The sequence below is a fragment of the Ochotona curzoniae genome, unplaced genomic scaffold (genome assembly GCF_017591425.1).
Source record: "Ochotona curzoniae isolate NIBS_2020 unplaced genomic scaffold, NIBS_Ocur_1.0 patch48, whole genome shotgun sequence".
Lineage (NCBI taxonomy): Eukaryota > Metazoa > Chordata > Mammalia > Lagomorpha > Ochotonidae > Ochotona > Ochotona curzoniae.
In genome coordinates this window covers 343,123-361,803 of record NW_024467026.1, presented here as the reverse complement: position 1 = coordinate 361,803, position 18,681 = coordinate 343,123, and the positions used below count along the sequence as shown (strand labels likewise).

Below are 18,681 nucleotides of genomic sequence, written 5' to 3'. Positions count from 1 at the left end.
ATGTTCATTAAAATACAAATAAGAACTGTGATTAAGCAACACGAGACAGGTATCAGTGCATGTAAAAACAAAACATGAACTGAAAATATCAAATAGTAATAAAGACATGGGGAAATCAGAACACCTATATATGGCTGGAGGGGAGTACAGGATGAAGCCACATGAGCTATCACCTGCTACCTCCAGGAAGTTGGAATCAGGGGCTGGAGCAAGGTATTGGACCCAAGTATTCTAATGTGAGACAGACGTCTTAATGGATGTCTTGATAACTCTATATCTTGATATCACTGTTTTTCACAGTTGAAATAGTTCTACACTGAAAATACACAATACAGTGGATTTTATTATATATATTATATATAAATATAACATATATATTAAGCTTGGCCTATTTATTCCTATAATATACAGGAAATTCATATATATATTCCTATATATAAGAAATTAAATGGATACATAATATGCTGTATTAAGTAATTAAAATTATTTCTTTCAAAAGTGCTAACTAAGAAAAATATACTTAGTTGAAGTTAGGATGGAAAATTCAGTATGACTTTTGGTTGAATGATTCTGACTGGACTCAGCACTACAGGGAATTCCAAATAAGCCATTCCTATAACTGAGGAATTTACGAATTCTTTGCTCTTCTACCCACTGACAAAAACTCACACTATCATTTTTTTTGAACATTCAGGAATTATATCTCAGGACCAGCCTATTTTGTTTTGATGCAGGAATAGTACAGCAAGTGATTTGTGAACATAAAAATATACATGCTTGAAGATTCAGCAAGCTGAGGGCAGGATTATTTAGACATGATTCAAACATGCATCGCTCTCCCCTATGTTTATGCATGTGCTGTCCTTATCTCTTTTCCTTAAAACTACCATCTTTTGACTTCTCCCATGTTAAATGCATAGAGTGGTAGGAGATCATTGGACTGAAAGTTATAAGTACTGGTGTTTTAAATAAATTGTGTGTGTGTGAGAGAGATAGAGAAATCTTCCATCTGCTGGCATGCTCCCCAGATGGCTGCATCAGACCAGGTTGGAATGGGCTGAATCTAGGTGCTAGGAGCCATGACCTGCCTGCATCCTGGTATCATATGAGGGTGTCAGTAGCCCAAGCACTTGAGCCATTATCCATAGCTTCCCATGCGCATGAGCAGGGAGCAGGATCCCAAGTGGAGAAGCCAGCACTCTATTGAGCACTTTGAGAGGGAACATGGGGACCCCAGGTACTGCACCACAAAGGCTGCTCCTGAGTGCTGGATTTTCAGGGCATTTTAGCCCATAATTAGTTGCATGGTTTTGGTAAGATAACTCATATTTCAAAATCAATTTTTATATCTAGCCCTGGCATCACTCATTTAGTAGGAAACTTTGAATTCCTATAGACATATATCTCATCCCATGGAGAACTGAATTAATTATTTCGGGATAGATTCCACTGAATATTTTATCATTAATGAAATAACAATTGCTACCTCTCTGGTCATGCATTCATGTCTCATTTCTTCAATGAGGCTCCCCAGTCCAGGTTATACATATTTTAAGGGAAGAGCACTATTCATAAATTTATATTTTCCCCTTGTAACACCATCACATAGCAGTTGCTGACATAATTACTTGACTTTATATATTCCAGTTTGTGGACATAATCATATGGCTTTGCAAAAACTACAACCAAATGTGATATGTGTTTTTCAGAGTTCTTTTTGACTGCTGCTATAGTGGTTGCCTGATTATTCAATAAATAGTCTTTTCCTGTTTTATTTTTATGTATCATTTCATATTTACTGAAACAACTTGCTCTCCCTTTTTCTTTCTCTCACTCGTACTCTATCTCTTCCTTCCATCTTCTCCTAATCTGTTTTCTGCAGCTCCCTACTACAGGGTAAGCCCCAGGAAAACATGGATTAATTATGCCCACTGTTGCATGCATAGAATATGACTTAGTTTGGTACACAGTAGATATTCAATAATACACATTGAATTGTTGAATTCATTGATACCTACTGGGGATTTAGCAAGGGAAGAAATAACAACATACCACATGATTTACCTGCAAAGGGTTTCTACAAGGTCCTTTTCAAGAAAATCATGATCATTCTTGACAGCCACAATGTTGATGGGAAACTGTGAGTCTGAAAGAGAGAGAAAGATAAAGGCTCATGTTGGTAGCAACTTGACATATGCAGAAGTATCTGATCTTAACAGCAGTTGCCACGGTTGGTAAAGTTTGAGACAGCAGTTTTATTTTTATCACACAATAACTACTTTTGAGAGTACAATCTCAAATGTGAGACTAGCCACGAGGCTGATCTTAGGTTGGGTAGAACTTAAGTTTCTGTGTCTTTGTAGCTTATCCTTTTCATCCATGTCCCAGGCATAGGCTGATGCAGACCTCGGTAAGAGATTTCACATCTTTACGTTTTATCTAAAGTGGTTACTTTGTTTGGCAGGGTAATGTTTTTGTTTTTGTCTTCTTGAAAAAGATGTTTCCAAAAATGCCAAAAGTTCAAATATCTTCTTGTGTAGCAATAATGTGAGTCACTTTGGAGTGTCAGCAGAGTACTCAACTGATTCTATTCCCAAAAGAAACATGCAACATCATGACTGACTGTGAACAAACCCTCCTTGCCAGCTATGTGTGTCACTGGTAATACTAAGGACTTGATGTTAATTTTAAATCTTTCATTCATGTGGGTAAAAATCTGGAGACTGCTGTAATAGACGAATGGTCAGAGGTAAAATGTTGAATCTTTATCATTATCATTCTCCTGCCATTCTTTCTTTGGATCATGACGCATTTCATTCTGCCTACACCTTGCCATTTGCAGGTATTAAAATATTAGTGTGAGTTGGATACATAACTTTTCCACTTCTGTTGGAAGAGTGATGTGAGTATTCCTGATGGTGCCAGAAAAAAGACTTTCATTCTGCTAGTGAGGTGGTGGGAGCCATAGCAATAAACAGACACCAAAGCCCAGCTACCCTGACCTTCGGCTCTTACTGCTTAGCTATAGAACTGGGAGAGCTTGCTTGGTTAACTTGCTTGATTCATTCTATATTATGGTGGAAATAAGAACCACTACCTGGGTTTGATGTCTTTATTACCCTTGCAGCTACACTTTGCTTTGTAATCTGTGAGGATGAATGGCATGCTAAGGACCCACAGCCTCTGACCTCCTTGTTATGCTTGGCTGGTGTGGCGGCCCTGGCTGGAGATGCAGCAGAGAATTGAGGGTCAAAGAGTTTTTGCCTGGGTTCTCTGCATGAGAGAACCTGTCCAGCTGTGTGCTTCCTCCGGGGACCTGCTTTAAGGCTCTTCTTTCCTCCAGGTCATGGCAGCCTCTGCCCCAACTTGTCCCTTGGAGCTCAGGATGGTGACAGCTCTGCTGTTTCTCAAGCTCTGATTTCCTTCCCTGTGCACGGTCGCTCATGGGTTCCTGTGTTCTGCACACAACTTTGTAATGAATACTGTTAGAAATACACACCCTACAGGGGCTCTCCAAGTGCCCTTTCCTGACTTTTGGGATCCTAATTCATTCTTCATAAAAGACCATCCAAAAGGCAGTTCAAAACTTTCATTATAACTTTAGATACCATACAATTTATGTCTGAAGCTTAACTGTCAAAGAATCAACGCAAATGGATGTTCAATGCTGGCAATGAAAGCACTTTACTCAAAAGAACAACATTTGAGCTACAGTGTGCTTTATCATTCATATAAAGTAAATGAAACCAAAGATAAATCTCAAAAACAATTAGTCTTATAACTTCTAGAAACAGCACTAATTTACTGTAATTTCAAGAAGAACAGCGAGAAATGAGAAGTTAGTGGTGGGAAGCAGAAAGTGAAATGGGCTTGGGAGGTAACGCTCGTTTCTAAATCCATGTCAGGGTAAATGCTGCAAAGGCCGAGAGAGAAAGCAAGCCACTCAAAGGGCAGAGCAAAGACTGGAAATCAAAGCACACCGCAGGATGCATGCGGCTCATCTGTACTTGTTCTCTTTGCAAAGAGCAAATGGAAGCGTGCACATACATACCCTCATAGAGCTGAGCATACTGTGGGAAACCAGCCGCCCGGAGCCAGTCACATGCCTCCTTTGCCTCAATTTCTGGAAGACACAAGACAGGGAAAATCGTGAGTCTCACAGCTACACACTTGCACTCAGCCTTTTTCAACAAGGAGACATGGGTGAGCTTTGTGTGAGTTATAGGGCAAAATTGCTCCCAGGTAAGTCTGGATAAGTAGGCCTACCCAGAAATGAGCGTGAAGGGAGTAGGCAATACAAAGGCCCTTGTTCAGAGTCGGTTGAGATAATCTCCAGGGTGGATTCACAATGACACGGATAATCACAAAACCACAGATGCCAGAACACAAAGGCTGAATTTCAGGAAGGAAAAAAAAGTCTCATTTTCACTATTTATATACCAGGGAATAAGGGGACCAGGGAGAAGGAGGAAATATTTCTTGATAATCCTTAAAAATCTTTTTTAGCTCTAAAGATAAGGCTTAGAATATTTATTTAACATTCCCTTTTCCTTTCACTCTTGGAGTAATGAACAAAGGACTACAATGGGGGAGTCTGTAAAAGTGAAGAAAGGTATTTAAAAAATTCAGGGTGTCGTTATTTCTTTGATTTCATGAATGACCTTCATTTCCAATGCATTATTATAAGATGTTCATTAATCAAGCACATATGGAATGGGTTTTTTTTTTTTTTCTGGAATGGTTTTTAAGCTACGAAGTGCAATGTAAAACACCAAATCTTATTATCTGGAATTAAGGTCTAGGTTTGGTGGAACTGCCATGACCCCAAGAGTTGAGCCTAAGAGGTTAATATGACTTTTGAGTGACCAATTTGAGGTGGGGATACCAGCATCTCACCCAACCACTCACAAAGAGAAGCCACAGAGTGAGATGGGAGAAGTCTACATTTTGTGAACCAGGTCACTGTATGACCTTGTGAATCCTGGATCACTTCCCAACCACAACTCTGTTAGATAAATATGAATCCAAGGGAAAAGAAGTTCATCTGTCAAAAGTCCAGTTTCTCCAAACAAAGTTAAACAGTCTATTCCCTGAGCTGTTCGGAAGGGTCCTTCTCAGGTCACTGCATTTACTCTGGAGTTCATTTTCCTCCTCTTTCAAATCCAGAGAGTAACAGGTATGTATAGGACCACTGAACAAAAAAACATCTATCTGGGGCCATTGTTATCAGGTTGGTGTTCTACAATGGGTGTTTCTGTCCTGGCTATTCTACTCTACTTCTGCTTCAAACCAAGCTCCCTGCTGATGTACATGGGAAGGCAGCAGAAGATGGTTCACGTACTTTAGCCCTTGCACCCACGTGGGAGATCCATTTGGAGTTCTAGGATTTCTTCTGGCTCAGAAAAGAATTTGGGGGCTTTTTGGTGAATCATCTAACAGATGGAAAATCTCTCTTGCTCTTTCCCTCATTATCTTTCCATCTTTATAACCTCTGCCTTTCAAATAAATGTAAAATAAATAAGTATATGAATCAATTTTTTAATGGTCAACACTAATATTAGCCATAGATTTGAGAATGTGCCTTCACAGCGAGAGCTCATAGTCAATGCAGAAATTTTCCTAGTGTATGCTAGCAAAAGAGACAAAGGTTAGATCTTACTCAAGCCCGATAGGAATAACAAAAATGACAACCCTGTCCCAGTGAGATGGTTGGTTGTAGACTGAAATGTGTCACTAACTTCAAGGAAGCAACTTCTGGGAGGTGGCTCCTCTTCCAGAGCCCCTTCTCTTTTTGAATCTTCTCACTTGCTTAGACTCCAGAAAGCAACAATTTCGAGTTCTTTACTTTTGTGTCTGACGTGAAGGTTTTCCAGTTAATTTCAACCAGCAAGGAACTAATGTGTGCCCATGCTTGCTATGGACATGTGACTCAACAATCCCTGGGGTACACAGTTGGAAATAAATCTTTGGAAGGCATTTCCAACAGGAGGAGAGTCTCTGAGATCCACAGGTGCCATTCAAAATGGAACATCAGATGAATTATGTTGCACTGGCTAATTTGGGCTTCCCTTCAGAAGGACAAAGAGCCATAACTGCATTGCTGCGAGTTCTATTAGTCAGCATGAGAGAGTCCTTCTGTGACGGCTTCTGCTTTAATAGCCAAGCACGTACTGCGTCGGAAGTAAGAATGGCATCTTCAATCTATTTGTAGCACACAGAAAATGTGGTGAGCTGCCAGAGGCCTAGATAGTGTCACCTTGTACATTTTCAAAATTCTGATTGCCTTTCTACTTCAGTGTAACATAGATAGTGGTGATGGTAGGCATGAGCCCACAGGCCTGAAGGAGCAGCACAGAGTTCTGTATTTTTTATTCAAATGACATCGTTGCCATGTCTTGTCTATTTATTTTTATTTGATCAAAATGTAATGGTAAGCAAGAGTCCTAGAAGGCCAGCAGATCTGCAAGATAGGCAGTTGTGCTCCATGGAAAGCACAAACAAGGACAATGACCAAAAACAGGAGAATTCGAAACGGATGATTTCTGCCAGTGCCATCATTACACAAAGATCTACCTGATGAGAATTCAATATCATTTGATGAGAAAAGTGTGAAAAGCTCTTTTTCATTGTGCTCTTGCCATCCAGTATCCTACTCTGAAAAGCATTAAGAGCCGTGGAAAACACATTTTGACAGTGGCATTTGTTCTCCATTTTCAACAATTCCTTGCCCCTGTATCAGCTCCAGAGCTACAAGTAAGAGCATCAGCTCACAGCAACTTTCTTGTTGAAAACCTGAGTGTGGGTGCAGCCACAGAATGCCCACAGACAGAAGGGCGCAAGATCCCCACACTGTGCTACAGTAGTCTTTCCCATGCCTGCATCAGCAGCAGATATGCTCCAAAACCTTATGGATGGTATCAAACTTAGAGCATGCTTTGGAGGTGTGATGACAATGATAGCTAAGCGCTCACAAGCAGGTAGCATATGCAGCAAGGATACACTGGACAACTGCGTTCACATCGAAAGAAAGATGGATGGTGTATGATTAATTCCTTTATTCTACTTAGCATGCTGCACAATTTAAACTTTGTGAACTAGTTGCTTCTAGAATTTTCTATTGATAATAGCATTTGCATTTTCATAATTAGTCTGTGGAGCAGTTATTTTGTTTTACTGCATAGCAGATATATACTTTTGCCCACCCAATATTCTTTTATAAAGCTTTATTTTATTTTTATTGGGGAAAAAAGGTAGATTTATGGAGAGAAGGAGAGACAGAGAGAAAGATCTTCCATCTGCTGGTTCACTCTCCAAGTGGTTCCAATGGCCAGAGCTGAGCTGACCCGAATCCAGGATCCAGGAGTTTCCTCCGGGTTTCCCATGTGCATGCACGATCCCAAGGCTTTGGACTAACCTTGACTGCTTTCCCGGGCCACAAGCAGGGAGCTGGATGGGAAGTAGAGCAGCCAGGACACAAATCAATGCCTACACGGGATTCCGGCACATGCAAGGTGAGGATTAGCCACTGAGCAATAGCACTGGGCCCACTGCCCAGCATTCTTGCTTGCTTCTTTTGCTAACAGGACCTTTCTACTTGAGGAACATTTTCTGCATGATGGGGCAAGGCTTGTCTCCAACCATATTTGCTGGCTAGATCACCAAAGCTCATATCACCTCCTCCTTCTTAGTTTGAGGGTACTAAGAAGTTTAGACTTAAACTCAAAACTGTCACTTGGGAATGGAAACTAACCGGTTAAAAAAAGAGATATCTTGTTTTCCATGGGTGTTACACTTTGTATAAAATTCAAGCAAACATTTCTGTTTGTTTACAAAATGTTCAGTAGGTAGCTTGATTCTAGGCATGTTCTTCGGCCACACAGCTGAAATTCCTCTTGATGGAAAGTCACTAAATTAATCTCAACCATTTTTACTATAGGCTTAGTATGTGTAATTTCTATTCACAAACAGATCTGGTAGAGGGAGACAGCCTCGCTGGTGCCAGGGATCGTGCACATTACCATGAGTGTGAGAATAAAAGTCCTGCATGAACAAAGCTTGGGACATGAAGTGTTTTCTATAAAATATTATCATGTTTCTGAATTACACATGCCTAGTAGTGGGAAGCTGAAGAAAAGTCAGAAAGTTTTAATGAAAGAAAAAAGTCAACTACTATTCCATTACTGAGACAAAATTTGATGTTTGTTATTTGTAAAAAGGGTAATATGATGATGCCTTGGGTTGGTAGATAGGGCTTTTCATGTAGTAATACATTGCGGATATTTTCCCATGCAGTCATATTACTGAGAAAAATGAGCTATCTTTAGGGGCAGGCGTTTGGCATAGGGGTTCCATACTGCACTGTCTGGTTTGATTCTCTGATCTAAATGCTAGCCTCAGCATCCTGATAAGGCAGACCCTGGGACACGGCAGGTGATAGCTCCACCAGTTAGGTCTCAACCACCTATGAGGGAGGTATGGATTGAGTTTCTTGCCTTGCCCATCTCCAGCAATTAAGTGCAAGCATTTGAGGAGGAATCCAGTGCATAGAAGCACACTCGCTCCGTTTCTTGCTCAACTAAAAATGTATCACTTAAGAAAAAAAAAAGCTATCAGCTTTACTTTTTGTCTTCACATTATTCAGCAATGATGGTTATTTTCTAGATACTTTACAATTTGAAGAATTGCAAACTATATTTTACTGTTGGGAGGATATAATAACATCAAGGTGACCAAGAGAAAAGAGTTCAGAAGAAATTGCCCAAATGCAGGCAGCTTGCGGCAGGAGACGGGAAGTCTTCGTGAATGAGCAGTGATTTATACATGAATTCTTCAAAGAAATCATGTTCGGTGCAACAAATAGGTAAACATGGCTGGGGAGGTAATCAGGCAGGAACTGACACTAGGCACAAGAATTTCTGAGCCCGGATGCAGACCTAGTGTCAAGCCACAAAACTACACCAGAGCGTTCAGTATGCTTGAACAGGGAGTGTTCGCCCAGCTCATCATTTTAAGTACCTTTTGGTGTAGATTATTTTCTGAAGAACACAGCCTTTTCTCATAGCTAACCCAAAAGTATCAGGTATCTTTTAAATGATCAAAAATTCAAATGAGAGCAAATCTCCTAAAATTTCCATGGACAACCTGACTCCAATTTAAATAGGTCTTATATATATAAAATAAGACCTATTTCAATATATAAGACCTATTTAAATATATATATCTATTATATATATATAAGACCTATTTAAATATATATATACATATATTCATTAGGAGGACTCAGGGGAAATGCAGGAAAATCAAGGGAAAAAGACAACACACCCTTCTTGTGATGAAGAAAAGTGTGCCTGAGGACAGGGATTTAATTTAGTCTTATTTTGTTCATTTAAACTGGCACGTTGATGAGCATCATGTTTCTCAAAGATTACCAATTCCAGCACAGAGGCTGACTCAATACCACAAAGTGTCTGCAGAGTGTGCAATTACAACTATTAAAGTATAACAAAGGTATTAAAATTGGAACAGGCTCATGAATGCTAGCTTAGGATAATCTACACAACTGAGCTGGCTTCCCTATTATCTCACTACTTAAGACAAATGACACGTTTTGCCTTTGGGAAAGAATTTCCCCAGTCAGGTCTCTGATTATTGAAGGTGACTTCTTTTTGCAGTAGATGAAGTCAGTTTTGTTAAAATCAATGCCAGCACAGTCATCTTATCTGGATATGGATATGAGTGATACAATCATAAATAGTATGTAGAACTACACACTACTACTACAATCTTTCCAGAAAGGCTTTATGACCTTAATCACACAGGTGTATGATAGAAACTTGGATTTGTTGTAGTAGTTTGATTTAGCTCCCATGGTGTCATTTCTTTTTGTATTTTCTGAAGTTCATTTTGAAGTGTAAAAGACATTAAATGTGCACTCTCTCTCTCTCTCTCTATATATATATATACACCTTATTAACGTGTAAATATTCTAAGTTACTAAGGGGATTTAAAAACAGATTACTTAGGATAACTTTGAGATTACTGATCTGCAAATATTCAAAATATATAAGCACCCATTTTGCCTCCTTATGATTTGAAATCTCTTTTTCCTTCATGTGGAACAAAATATTTTGTTTTCAGCAAGTGGATAACCTGCAGAGAAAGAATCTGGAACACGCACTCCCTGTTGTGATACCCAAGTGTAATCAGTTGGGATAAAGATGACAGACCATGTTTATAATTCTTCCACAAGGGCAAGAGTCATAGATTCACTGGGACATAATACTCCATTGCTACTTCTTAATGTTAGCCTCATTCTCCAGTTCTTAAGATAACTTCTGTCAGGTGGATCCATAGCAAATCCAGTTACTAAAGATAGTTCCATTCGAGTAAAAGAACAAGCAATCTGAATCACCAGTAGGTTTGTCCCAGTCACTCAAGAGTTGTTTAGTTACTTTTTTTGTTTGTTTCTTTCGCTGTTATTAAAGAGGGAAGGAGGAGCAAGAGAAAATTCCGAAATGTTGATTCACTCCCTAAATACTTGTAAGGGCCTTGACAGCTGATAGCTAGGACCTCAGTGTGGTCACCCACATAGGTGTGAGGGACCCAGCTACCTGTTATCGCCCAAGCTCTACATTTGCAAGAAATTGAAATCAGGGCCTCAAATTGGGACTCAAACTGAGGCATCCCCAAATGGGAAATGGGTACCTTGACTGGAGTCTTAACCACTAGACCAAATGTCTGCCTCTCAACAGTTGCTTTTAACAGCCTGGTTGAGGAAATCAGACATGTGTATGTACATAATAAATATCATGTAACATATATGTCACATATTTAAAGCAAATAAATTACACATTATTATCTACATAAGCTATTATATTTGTAGTTAAAATATACATATACACAATCTACACACAAAATTTTTCCTGCCCTTATATATTCCCTATGGTTCCCCACCCTTTGCTTTTGCCACGTGATTTTTAGTTTTCCTCCAGATGGGACGTATAGGCTTCCCACCCCACAGATGTCAGCTTAGCCACATGAAACGGAAACAGAAGTAACACATGCCAGTTTCAAGCAAAACATGTCAAGGGTCAGCACCTTACTCTGGCAGCTTTCCTGTCCTTTTCTCCTTTACCGTGAGATTGCATTGAGAGAGACTATTCTGTCAGACAAGGTTCTGGAATTATGACACCAGAGCTAATATGCAATGTGAAAAAGAAATAAACCTGGGAACAACATGTTACGGTGGGAATAATCCAACACCAGCTAACTTCACACAGAGGCCAGCTATTCATTCCATATGGTGTGAAATATATGAAACTTTCTGGATGTCTACTGGTGTGGCTCCAGTCATCATAGGTGCTAGAAATTATGCTTCCAAGCCTACAATGAAGGACTTATATGAATTAAAAAAAACAATGTAAGCAGTCCTTTCACACTCATCTTGTACATATATCCACATGTGTGTACACCTGTATCACAAAAAAAAAATGGAAAGTTTGGTTGTTACTGCATGAAGAAGCTCTCCTCCATGCCATTTCACTAATTGTATTTAAAAGGGATAAACAAAACAAAACAAAAAACCTTTAGAATACCTCCACTCCAATCAATCTCAGAAAGAAAATATATGCTCTCCCAGCCAAACAGTTCCGGACCAGATTGTTTTGACTCAAGTTTTCCATGATGCAGAGCAGTTCTTTATTCTCCTCTCTCATTTGGTACAGATTGTTCCCATCAGGCGCTTGTGGTATTTGTCAGGGAGGTTGCATGCAGGCGCACAAATATCCCCAGCTTTTTGAAGTTGTGGAGCCACTGCCTGCCACTAAATCCCAAGAAATTCTTCAAGATGGAGTCAGTTAAGCAAATGAACTGAAGGTGGGCAGAGTTGATTCAGACAATTAGAAGCAGCGTCAGAATCTTCAGGCATTGGCCTCCGCGTTGACCTAAGACAACAGTCTTTGAAAAACAGAAATTATGGAGAGTTACTGTGGCCTAGTGAGTGAAGCTGCTGCTTGGGATGCCCATGTCCCAAATCAGAGTGTCAGTTTGAGTCCTGGCTCCTCTATTTTTGATCCAGCTTCCTGATCAGGCACCTGGGAGGGCAGTGGATGATGGTCCAAGTAGCTGGGTTCTTTCCAGCCAGGTGGGAAACCAAAATGAAGTTCCTGGCTACTGTGGACATTTGGGAAGGGAACCAGTAGATGGAAGAGATCTTTCTCTATTGCTAAATTAGTCTGCCTTTTGAAGAAAGATGAGCATATCTTTAAAAAATTTTTTTTAATATTTTCATTTTATTTGAAGGCGCGAGAGAGAGAGATCCCATAACTGGTTCCCCTCCATGTACCCACAGTAGTTGACTGTTCCAGCAAAGTCCTGTGACTCAATCCAGGTCTCCTACACGAGTGGTAGGGTCCCACGTATTTAGTAGGGTGCACATTAGTGGGAAGTTGGAGTCTGAAGCAGAGTTAGAACTTGATCCCAGGCACTTGGATGTGTGGATGCAGGCATTACAAACAGCATGTTAACGGCTGTGCTGACAGCCTGCCCTGACAACAACATGCATCTGGCGAGTGGTCTCAGAATAAGAGCATGAGGTTCTGGAGACAGTCTCGTCTGACTCCGCTGTCCTGGGAAATGTGATAAATGAGAATCCACATCAGCCGACTTGTTACAGCCTCTCTGGAGCAGATGCTTTGACTTCTGTAGGTTCCAAACTGCTATTATCAGAATGGCCCTTGAGCATTCTCTATCATGCTCAAGATTTCCTGCCAGGCAAAGGGCAGGGCTTTGGGCAAGGTACACCTTCACTACAGTCAAGAGTTCTTGCCTCATGAGAAGTACTCTGCTTTACTTCCTAAACGTTAAAACAATTACCACGTGTCCTGACACATTTTTACCTCTCCTGGATTATACCAGGCAGAGCTGAATGTTTAATGATCCACAGGGCAAAAGGTTACTGCTGTTTGCCTTAACTAGTGTTTTCTTTTCCTGATTTTGTATGAGTCTCTTATTTATTTGAAAGACTAGTGGTGAGGATGATCTTCCATCCACTGGTTCACTACTCAATCGGCTGCAATGGCCAGAGTTGCTCCAGGCTGAAGTCAGGAGCCAGGAACCCTGGGTGGGGTTCTTGTATATGAGTCACAGGGATCCAAGCGCTTAAGCCATCTTCTGTTGCCTTTGCAGGTGCATGAACAGAAAGCTGAACACAACACCAGCCCCAAGCTAAATTACTCTATTGCTCTGGGCTCTTGAGCTACAATAGAAACTTTTATGGCATTGGAGAAAACTTTGCTGCATAGGCAAAAGAGAGAGCACAGACGCTGTTACGATAAAGTACTGCCAAGAATCCCTTGTGCCCCTCTCAATTCTTTCACTTCTGGAGGGTTAGCCATGGCAAGCTACAACTCAGCAGAGCACTGGTCTCTTTTCAAGACTTTTTGCACTTAGCTTGTCAAATGCCTGGATCAACCAAGATTCAGTTTTGCCTGATTTAATCCCAAGGAAACATTTGCACAACTCAAATGTATTTTCATTACATGACTACACATAAAATCTTAATATGGCATGCATTCTTTTTTAATTCCTTGGCACTGGATCAGATTGTAAATAAAATATTTACTGGAGATTTTTCAACATCTCTTTGTCAGTTTTCTGGAAGGCTTTATAGTTGTCTGCTGAATGCAAGTGATGGCATTGGCTCCACTTATCTAAGCAAGTAAGAGTCAAATTCAAGAAATGGAGTTACTATTCAGTTTTCAGTTGCAGATTCATTTTCCCCCATTTCCTTCAAGACCAAAGGGCCCACTGAGCTCAGAGGTTTGCAGTGTAAGTGCTGGGGCTTTTATTTTGCAATTCATTACTACGTACTGACATTATATACTTCTTGTAAAAGAAAATGTAAAATGAGTTCAGCTTTACTTGATTGGGAGTAGAAGGGATGAAATTCCCAAATGAAGAGTGGGAAGAGTGTCTGGATACTGGAACCCTTTTGTCCATCAGACCCATCCATGTCACCAGGGCATACTAATTTTAAAGCCAACTGAACCTCCTCATCAACATGCCACAAATGAAACAAGCTTAAGAGGTAAAGAGAGCTACAGGACTTATAAAATATATTTTTAAAACTTAAGACAGATTAACAATTTGAAAACCCTTAGTTCACACAGAATGGCAGATAACTTTGAATTCTAATAGAAATTCTTTAGGCCTTAATAATCATTGGCACGAAATCTTCACTTGTTCTTCCAAAAGCAATGTCACAAAATCTTAACCAAGGGTTCAACGCAATGGCTCAGTGGCTAAGCCATCTCATCTTGCATTCACTGGGATCTGATATGGGTACTGGTTAGTGTTTCAGCTGTTCCACTTACCATCCAGCTCTCTGCCTGTGGCCTGGGGAAACAGTGGAGGATGGCCCAAGGCCTTAGGATCCTGCACCTGTGTGGGAGCCCCAGAGGAAGTTCCTGGCTCCAAATTTAAGACTGCCTCAGCTCTGGCTGTTGCAGCCACTTGAACAGTGAACCAGTAGATGGAACATCTTTCTTTCTGTTAATATGCTTTTCCAATAAAAATAAATTAAACCTTAACTGAACCTCTTCAAGTTTTAAATTAAAGGACACAGTAGGGAATGTTAGAAGTACATGCTGTGTAAAGAAACAATCACTTCTCAATGGAAGTACCTTGTATAGTATGAATAAATTTAATTTCCTGACTAGCTTTGGGGGACAATGATCTTTATTAATGTAGCCAATATGATGATCTAAGCTAATAATGTTGCCCAAATATTCACTGAATTAGATATAAAAGGATCACTTTCTCCATCAGCAGGTTTGAATAGATGATGTGACTTAAAATTCCTCCTTATGTGTCAATATTTGGTGTAGATGGTAAGATGCCCACTTGGGACACGGGCATCCTACCTCAGAGGATCAAGATCCTAGTCCTGGGTTCCCTCTTGATTACAGCTCCTCACGTACGTCTACCCTGGGAAATGGCAGGTGACACCTCAAGTACTTGAGCTCTTGTGACCCATGTGGGAGACCAGGATGAAATTTCTGGCTCCTGACTTTGACCTGGCCCAGTCCTGTATGTTATAGGCACTGGGCAGTGTGAACCAGAAGATGGGAACTCTGTCTGCTAGTTTGGTTCCATGCCCCATCTCTGCTTTTCGAAAAAGTATTTTAAAAACATTCTCCTTAAACAAATTCTAATGGAAGAATCATATATTCAAAACCTTCTCACATATACATTCAAATCAAAGCTAAATTATGCTCAAAATCAGAAAGAAAACAAACCAGGTGAGTAACTTAAAAGTGCTATAAAAGGAGGAAACGGTGTGGCACAGCAAATTGAGCCACAGTTTGGGATGCTTTCATTACTGTATGAGAGTTCCTAGTTCAAGTCTTGGCTACTCTGCTTCTGGTTTGGCTTCTGCTAAATGAGCCTGGAAGGCACTGGATGATGATCCTTGCCCTTAGACTCCTACCACCTATATGGGAGACCCAAATAGAAGTCTGGGCTGCCTGCTTTGGCCTCTCCTTAGCTGCAGCTCTTGCGCGCATTTCGGGAGAACTAGTGGATGGGAAATCAACCTCTTTCTCACTCTCTGCCACAGCACCTTTCAAACAAATGAGTACATCTTTTAAAAAGGACTGCCAAGGATGCTGTTGCTACTAAAGGCCAGCAAGGTGGTACTGCCCCAAGATTTTAGGGACACGAATCCTTCAACATGGAATTCTAGATTTTGCACAGGCTGGCAAATCTGTCAGAACCAATCCAAGGACCTAATAAGCAAGGGCAAAATCCAAAGCTTTAGTTGTCTTCCGGTAACGCAGCATGACAAATATATTTGCTTTCAAATATCAAATAAAAACACCAGTGACCTCCATATCTGAGGAATCTGCCTCTCAGGGGTCAGCCAAGTATGGACTGAACGTACAAAAAAGAACAATGACATCTGGATAGAACATGGACAGGATTTTTCTTTTCCCCTTTTCCTTATTTCCATTCTAACACAGGACTCATATAATCACTGTGTACTCAGTATTTACATCATTCTAGGTAGAACAAGTAATCTTGAGATGATTTAAAGCATGCAGGAAAAGGTGTGCATGGTCTAGGCAAATACTACAGCATTTCATACAAGGGACTTGGACATCTGCAGATTTGGGTATTCTTAGGGTTCCTGGAATAAATCTTGTCCAGATGCAATATCATAAATGCTGTGGTTTTGATTTTCTGTTAGCAAGTAACCAGAAAAAATGGAGGGAGTAAAAATGGAAGAAGGGAAGAGAGGAAAATTGCTATAATTAGTCTGCTATGCAGTCTCTCATTCTTCTATGATGAAGATGTGTATGTGTTTCTAGGCTAAGTATACTATCCATTTCACCCAAACTTTACATAAAAATTTCCACTTGACAATGCCACCACATGTCATTTCAACCATTTTAGATGGCTGAATAATATCCCTACCGCCATTACATGAAAAACCATTTTCTTTTGTCAGCTCCGGCTTCCATGATCATGGGTTAAAAATAATAGACCCAGTTCTCTGGAGAGTCTCATCTAAATAAAGAATTTTGTCAGAATATGCTTCCTGGTGAATGCATTTCAGAGATTACTGTTGAGCTGACATTTCTCATGCTATTTTACATTCTGGATGAAGACATATCTCATATGGTTTTGATTTATATTCTCAACAGACTTCACAAAGGAAATTCCAAGTGGAAGTTTATTCATACACCAGAAGTATGTTTAAATGATGCTACGGGGATGTCTTAAACTAATACGAGTCAGGAAGTTCAAGGTGAAGGTTAGATCCTGGACCCTGTTCCCACCTTTCCTTCTTGGAAGCATTAGGTATTTGGGAAATGGAGGTTTTTATGTAACAGCTGTTGTACTTGCTTCAGATAACTTCATAGGTGCATTTCACTTTATGTTACAAATTGGTATTTCCTGGTTGCCAAAGTTACAAGGCTGCACTTAAAACACACACACACACACACACACACACAGAGGGAAATAAACAAACCAGACCAAATTAAAAAAAAAAAAAACTCTACATCTTGTTGTAGTGACTGCATGAATATTTGGAGTCTACATGACTCCTCAAATCATTAAATAATCAAAAGTAAAAAGTGACCCCAAGTTTATGAAACTAGCAAATTCACCAAAAGCATAACTCTTTATGACAAGGACGATTTCACTTTTGTGCATGATGCATGTTACTGTTTTAAAGGGAGTTCAACATGAATATCCATTCTGCTTTCAGGTTGTTCTCAACCAATGATATCTTTATCACTTAACTAAAATCCAAGTTTCTTCTCTCATTGCACAGATATAGTTTCACAGATGAACAAAAACAGCTTGCTGCCTTGTCTAGAAAATATTCCCTCATTTGAGGGACATATAGGGGTCTCTGAACACTTCTGATATTATGGGTAGGTTAACTTTAGCATGCTTCAGTCGCTTCATCTGTGCAATGGGAGCCACATCTTAGAGGACTGTCATAAAGATTAAATGAGTAAATCGCTGTGCTGTGAATAGATACATCCTTGGAGCACAGTATCTGCTAGAATGACTAAGGCAAAGGTGATTTCCCCCCCAAAAATAGAGAATAGTAGTTCTTATGTTCTCTGATTCTGCCCATTCAGCTCCTCTTCATTTGGCTTTCAGGAGTGGACAACATCTGTCATATTTATTTATTCAGAGACATCTGTTGGATTCCCCTGAGAGGAAAGGTTGCTGCTGGGTCCTCTGGGAGAGTGCACAGCTGTAGGCAGGATGGTTCTGTCCTGCAGATTTCCAATCCAAGCCGAGAAAAAACAAGACCCCTTTGAGATATTCCTACCAACCAAGAATGCAGGAGCTCTCTAGAGTGGAACAAAGTTGTCCAAGGCTCAGAGTGGCAAGACAAAGCCTGGAAGATGTGGTAAGATATGAGCCAAAGGTCAGCTGAGTGGTTCTGCCATCCACGTATTCTCTTCTATCCATTGGTTGATATTGGAGTTGGGATTCTTATGAATTAACTCAGGGCCTCCGCAGTGGCTCCATCTGTGCTTTCAGGAAGACCCTCAGTCCCATGCTATCCACAAACCTGCATTCAAATTCTTCTTATGACAAGAATGAAATAGACAATCCATTTCTATATTCCACAGAATATCTCATCAAATGCTTTTTGTTAAATGAGGCTGTGTTGCAAAAACCATGCAGTGCTGCTTAACAACATGTAGTGAGAGTCATAAACGAAATGTGACACTTTGAAAATGGTAGGCAAGGCCTTACACTAGGAGGCTGCTAATTTTGGGATACGAATACTGAGCTGGGGACCACAATCCTGCAATTAGAGTTCACAATGCACTTAGCAGTTAATAAGTAAGATATTAGCTGTCACATGCCTGATACATGGCATCTCAAGGGCAAAGCTGTGTTAAAATATAAACAAACACAGCAGAATCTTGGGAAAGAAATCTGTGTCACACATGTAGGCTTCAAAGAGGTGCTTTCATAGGATTATTTTTCTATGTGATAAGAAAGAATTGAACAAGCAAGTCAAGTGTAGGGAAGGGATATGGGTTGTCTGAGTATTAATGAATGAGAAAAGTTGAGGATTCATGTGGCACTCAGGGTTGATGCCAACAGAGCCTGATTCTCCTAAGTAGGCTTCTTGCCAAACCTACC

The 18,681-nt window shown here is 40.2% G+C and overlaps 1 protein-coding gene across 2 annotated transcripts in view; it reads right to left on the bottom strand.

The window, feature by feature from the left end:
- Nucleotides 1-18,681, bottom strand: part of LOC121168055 (stAR-related lipid transfer protein 13) — a 171,642-nt gene that overhangs the window by 54,812 nt on the left and 98,149 nt on the right. For both annotated transcript variants that reach the window (XM_040997824.1, XM_040997825.1), the window contains exons 2-3: nt 4,052-4,123; nt 2,065-2,146 (exon numbers count right to left, since the gene is read on the bottom strand). In XM_040997824.1, coding sequence (XP_040853758.1) covers nt 2,065-2,146; nt 4,052-4,123 — 154 coding nt within the window. The remainder of the gene's footprint in view (nt 1-2,064; nt 2,147-4,051; nt 4,124-18,681) is intronic.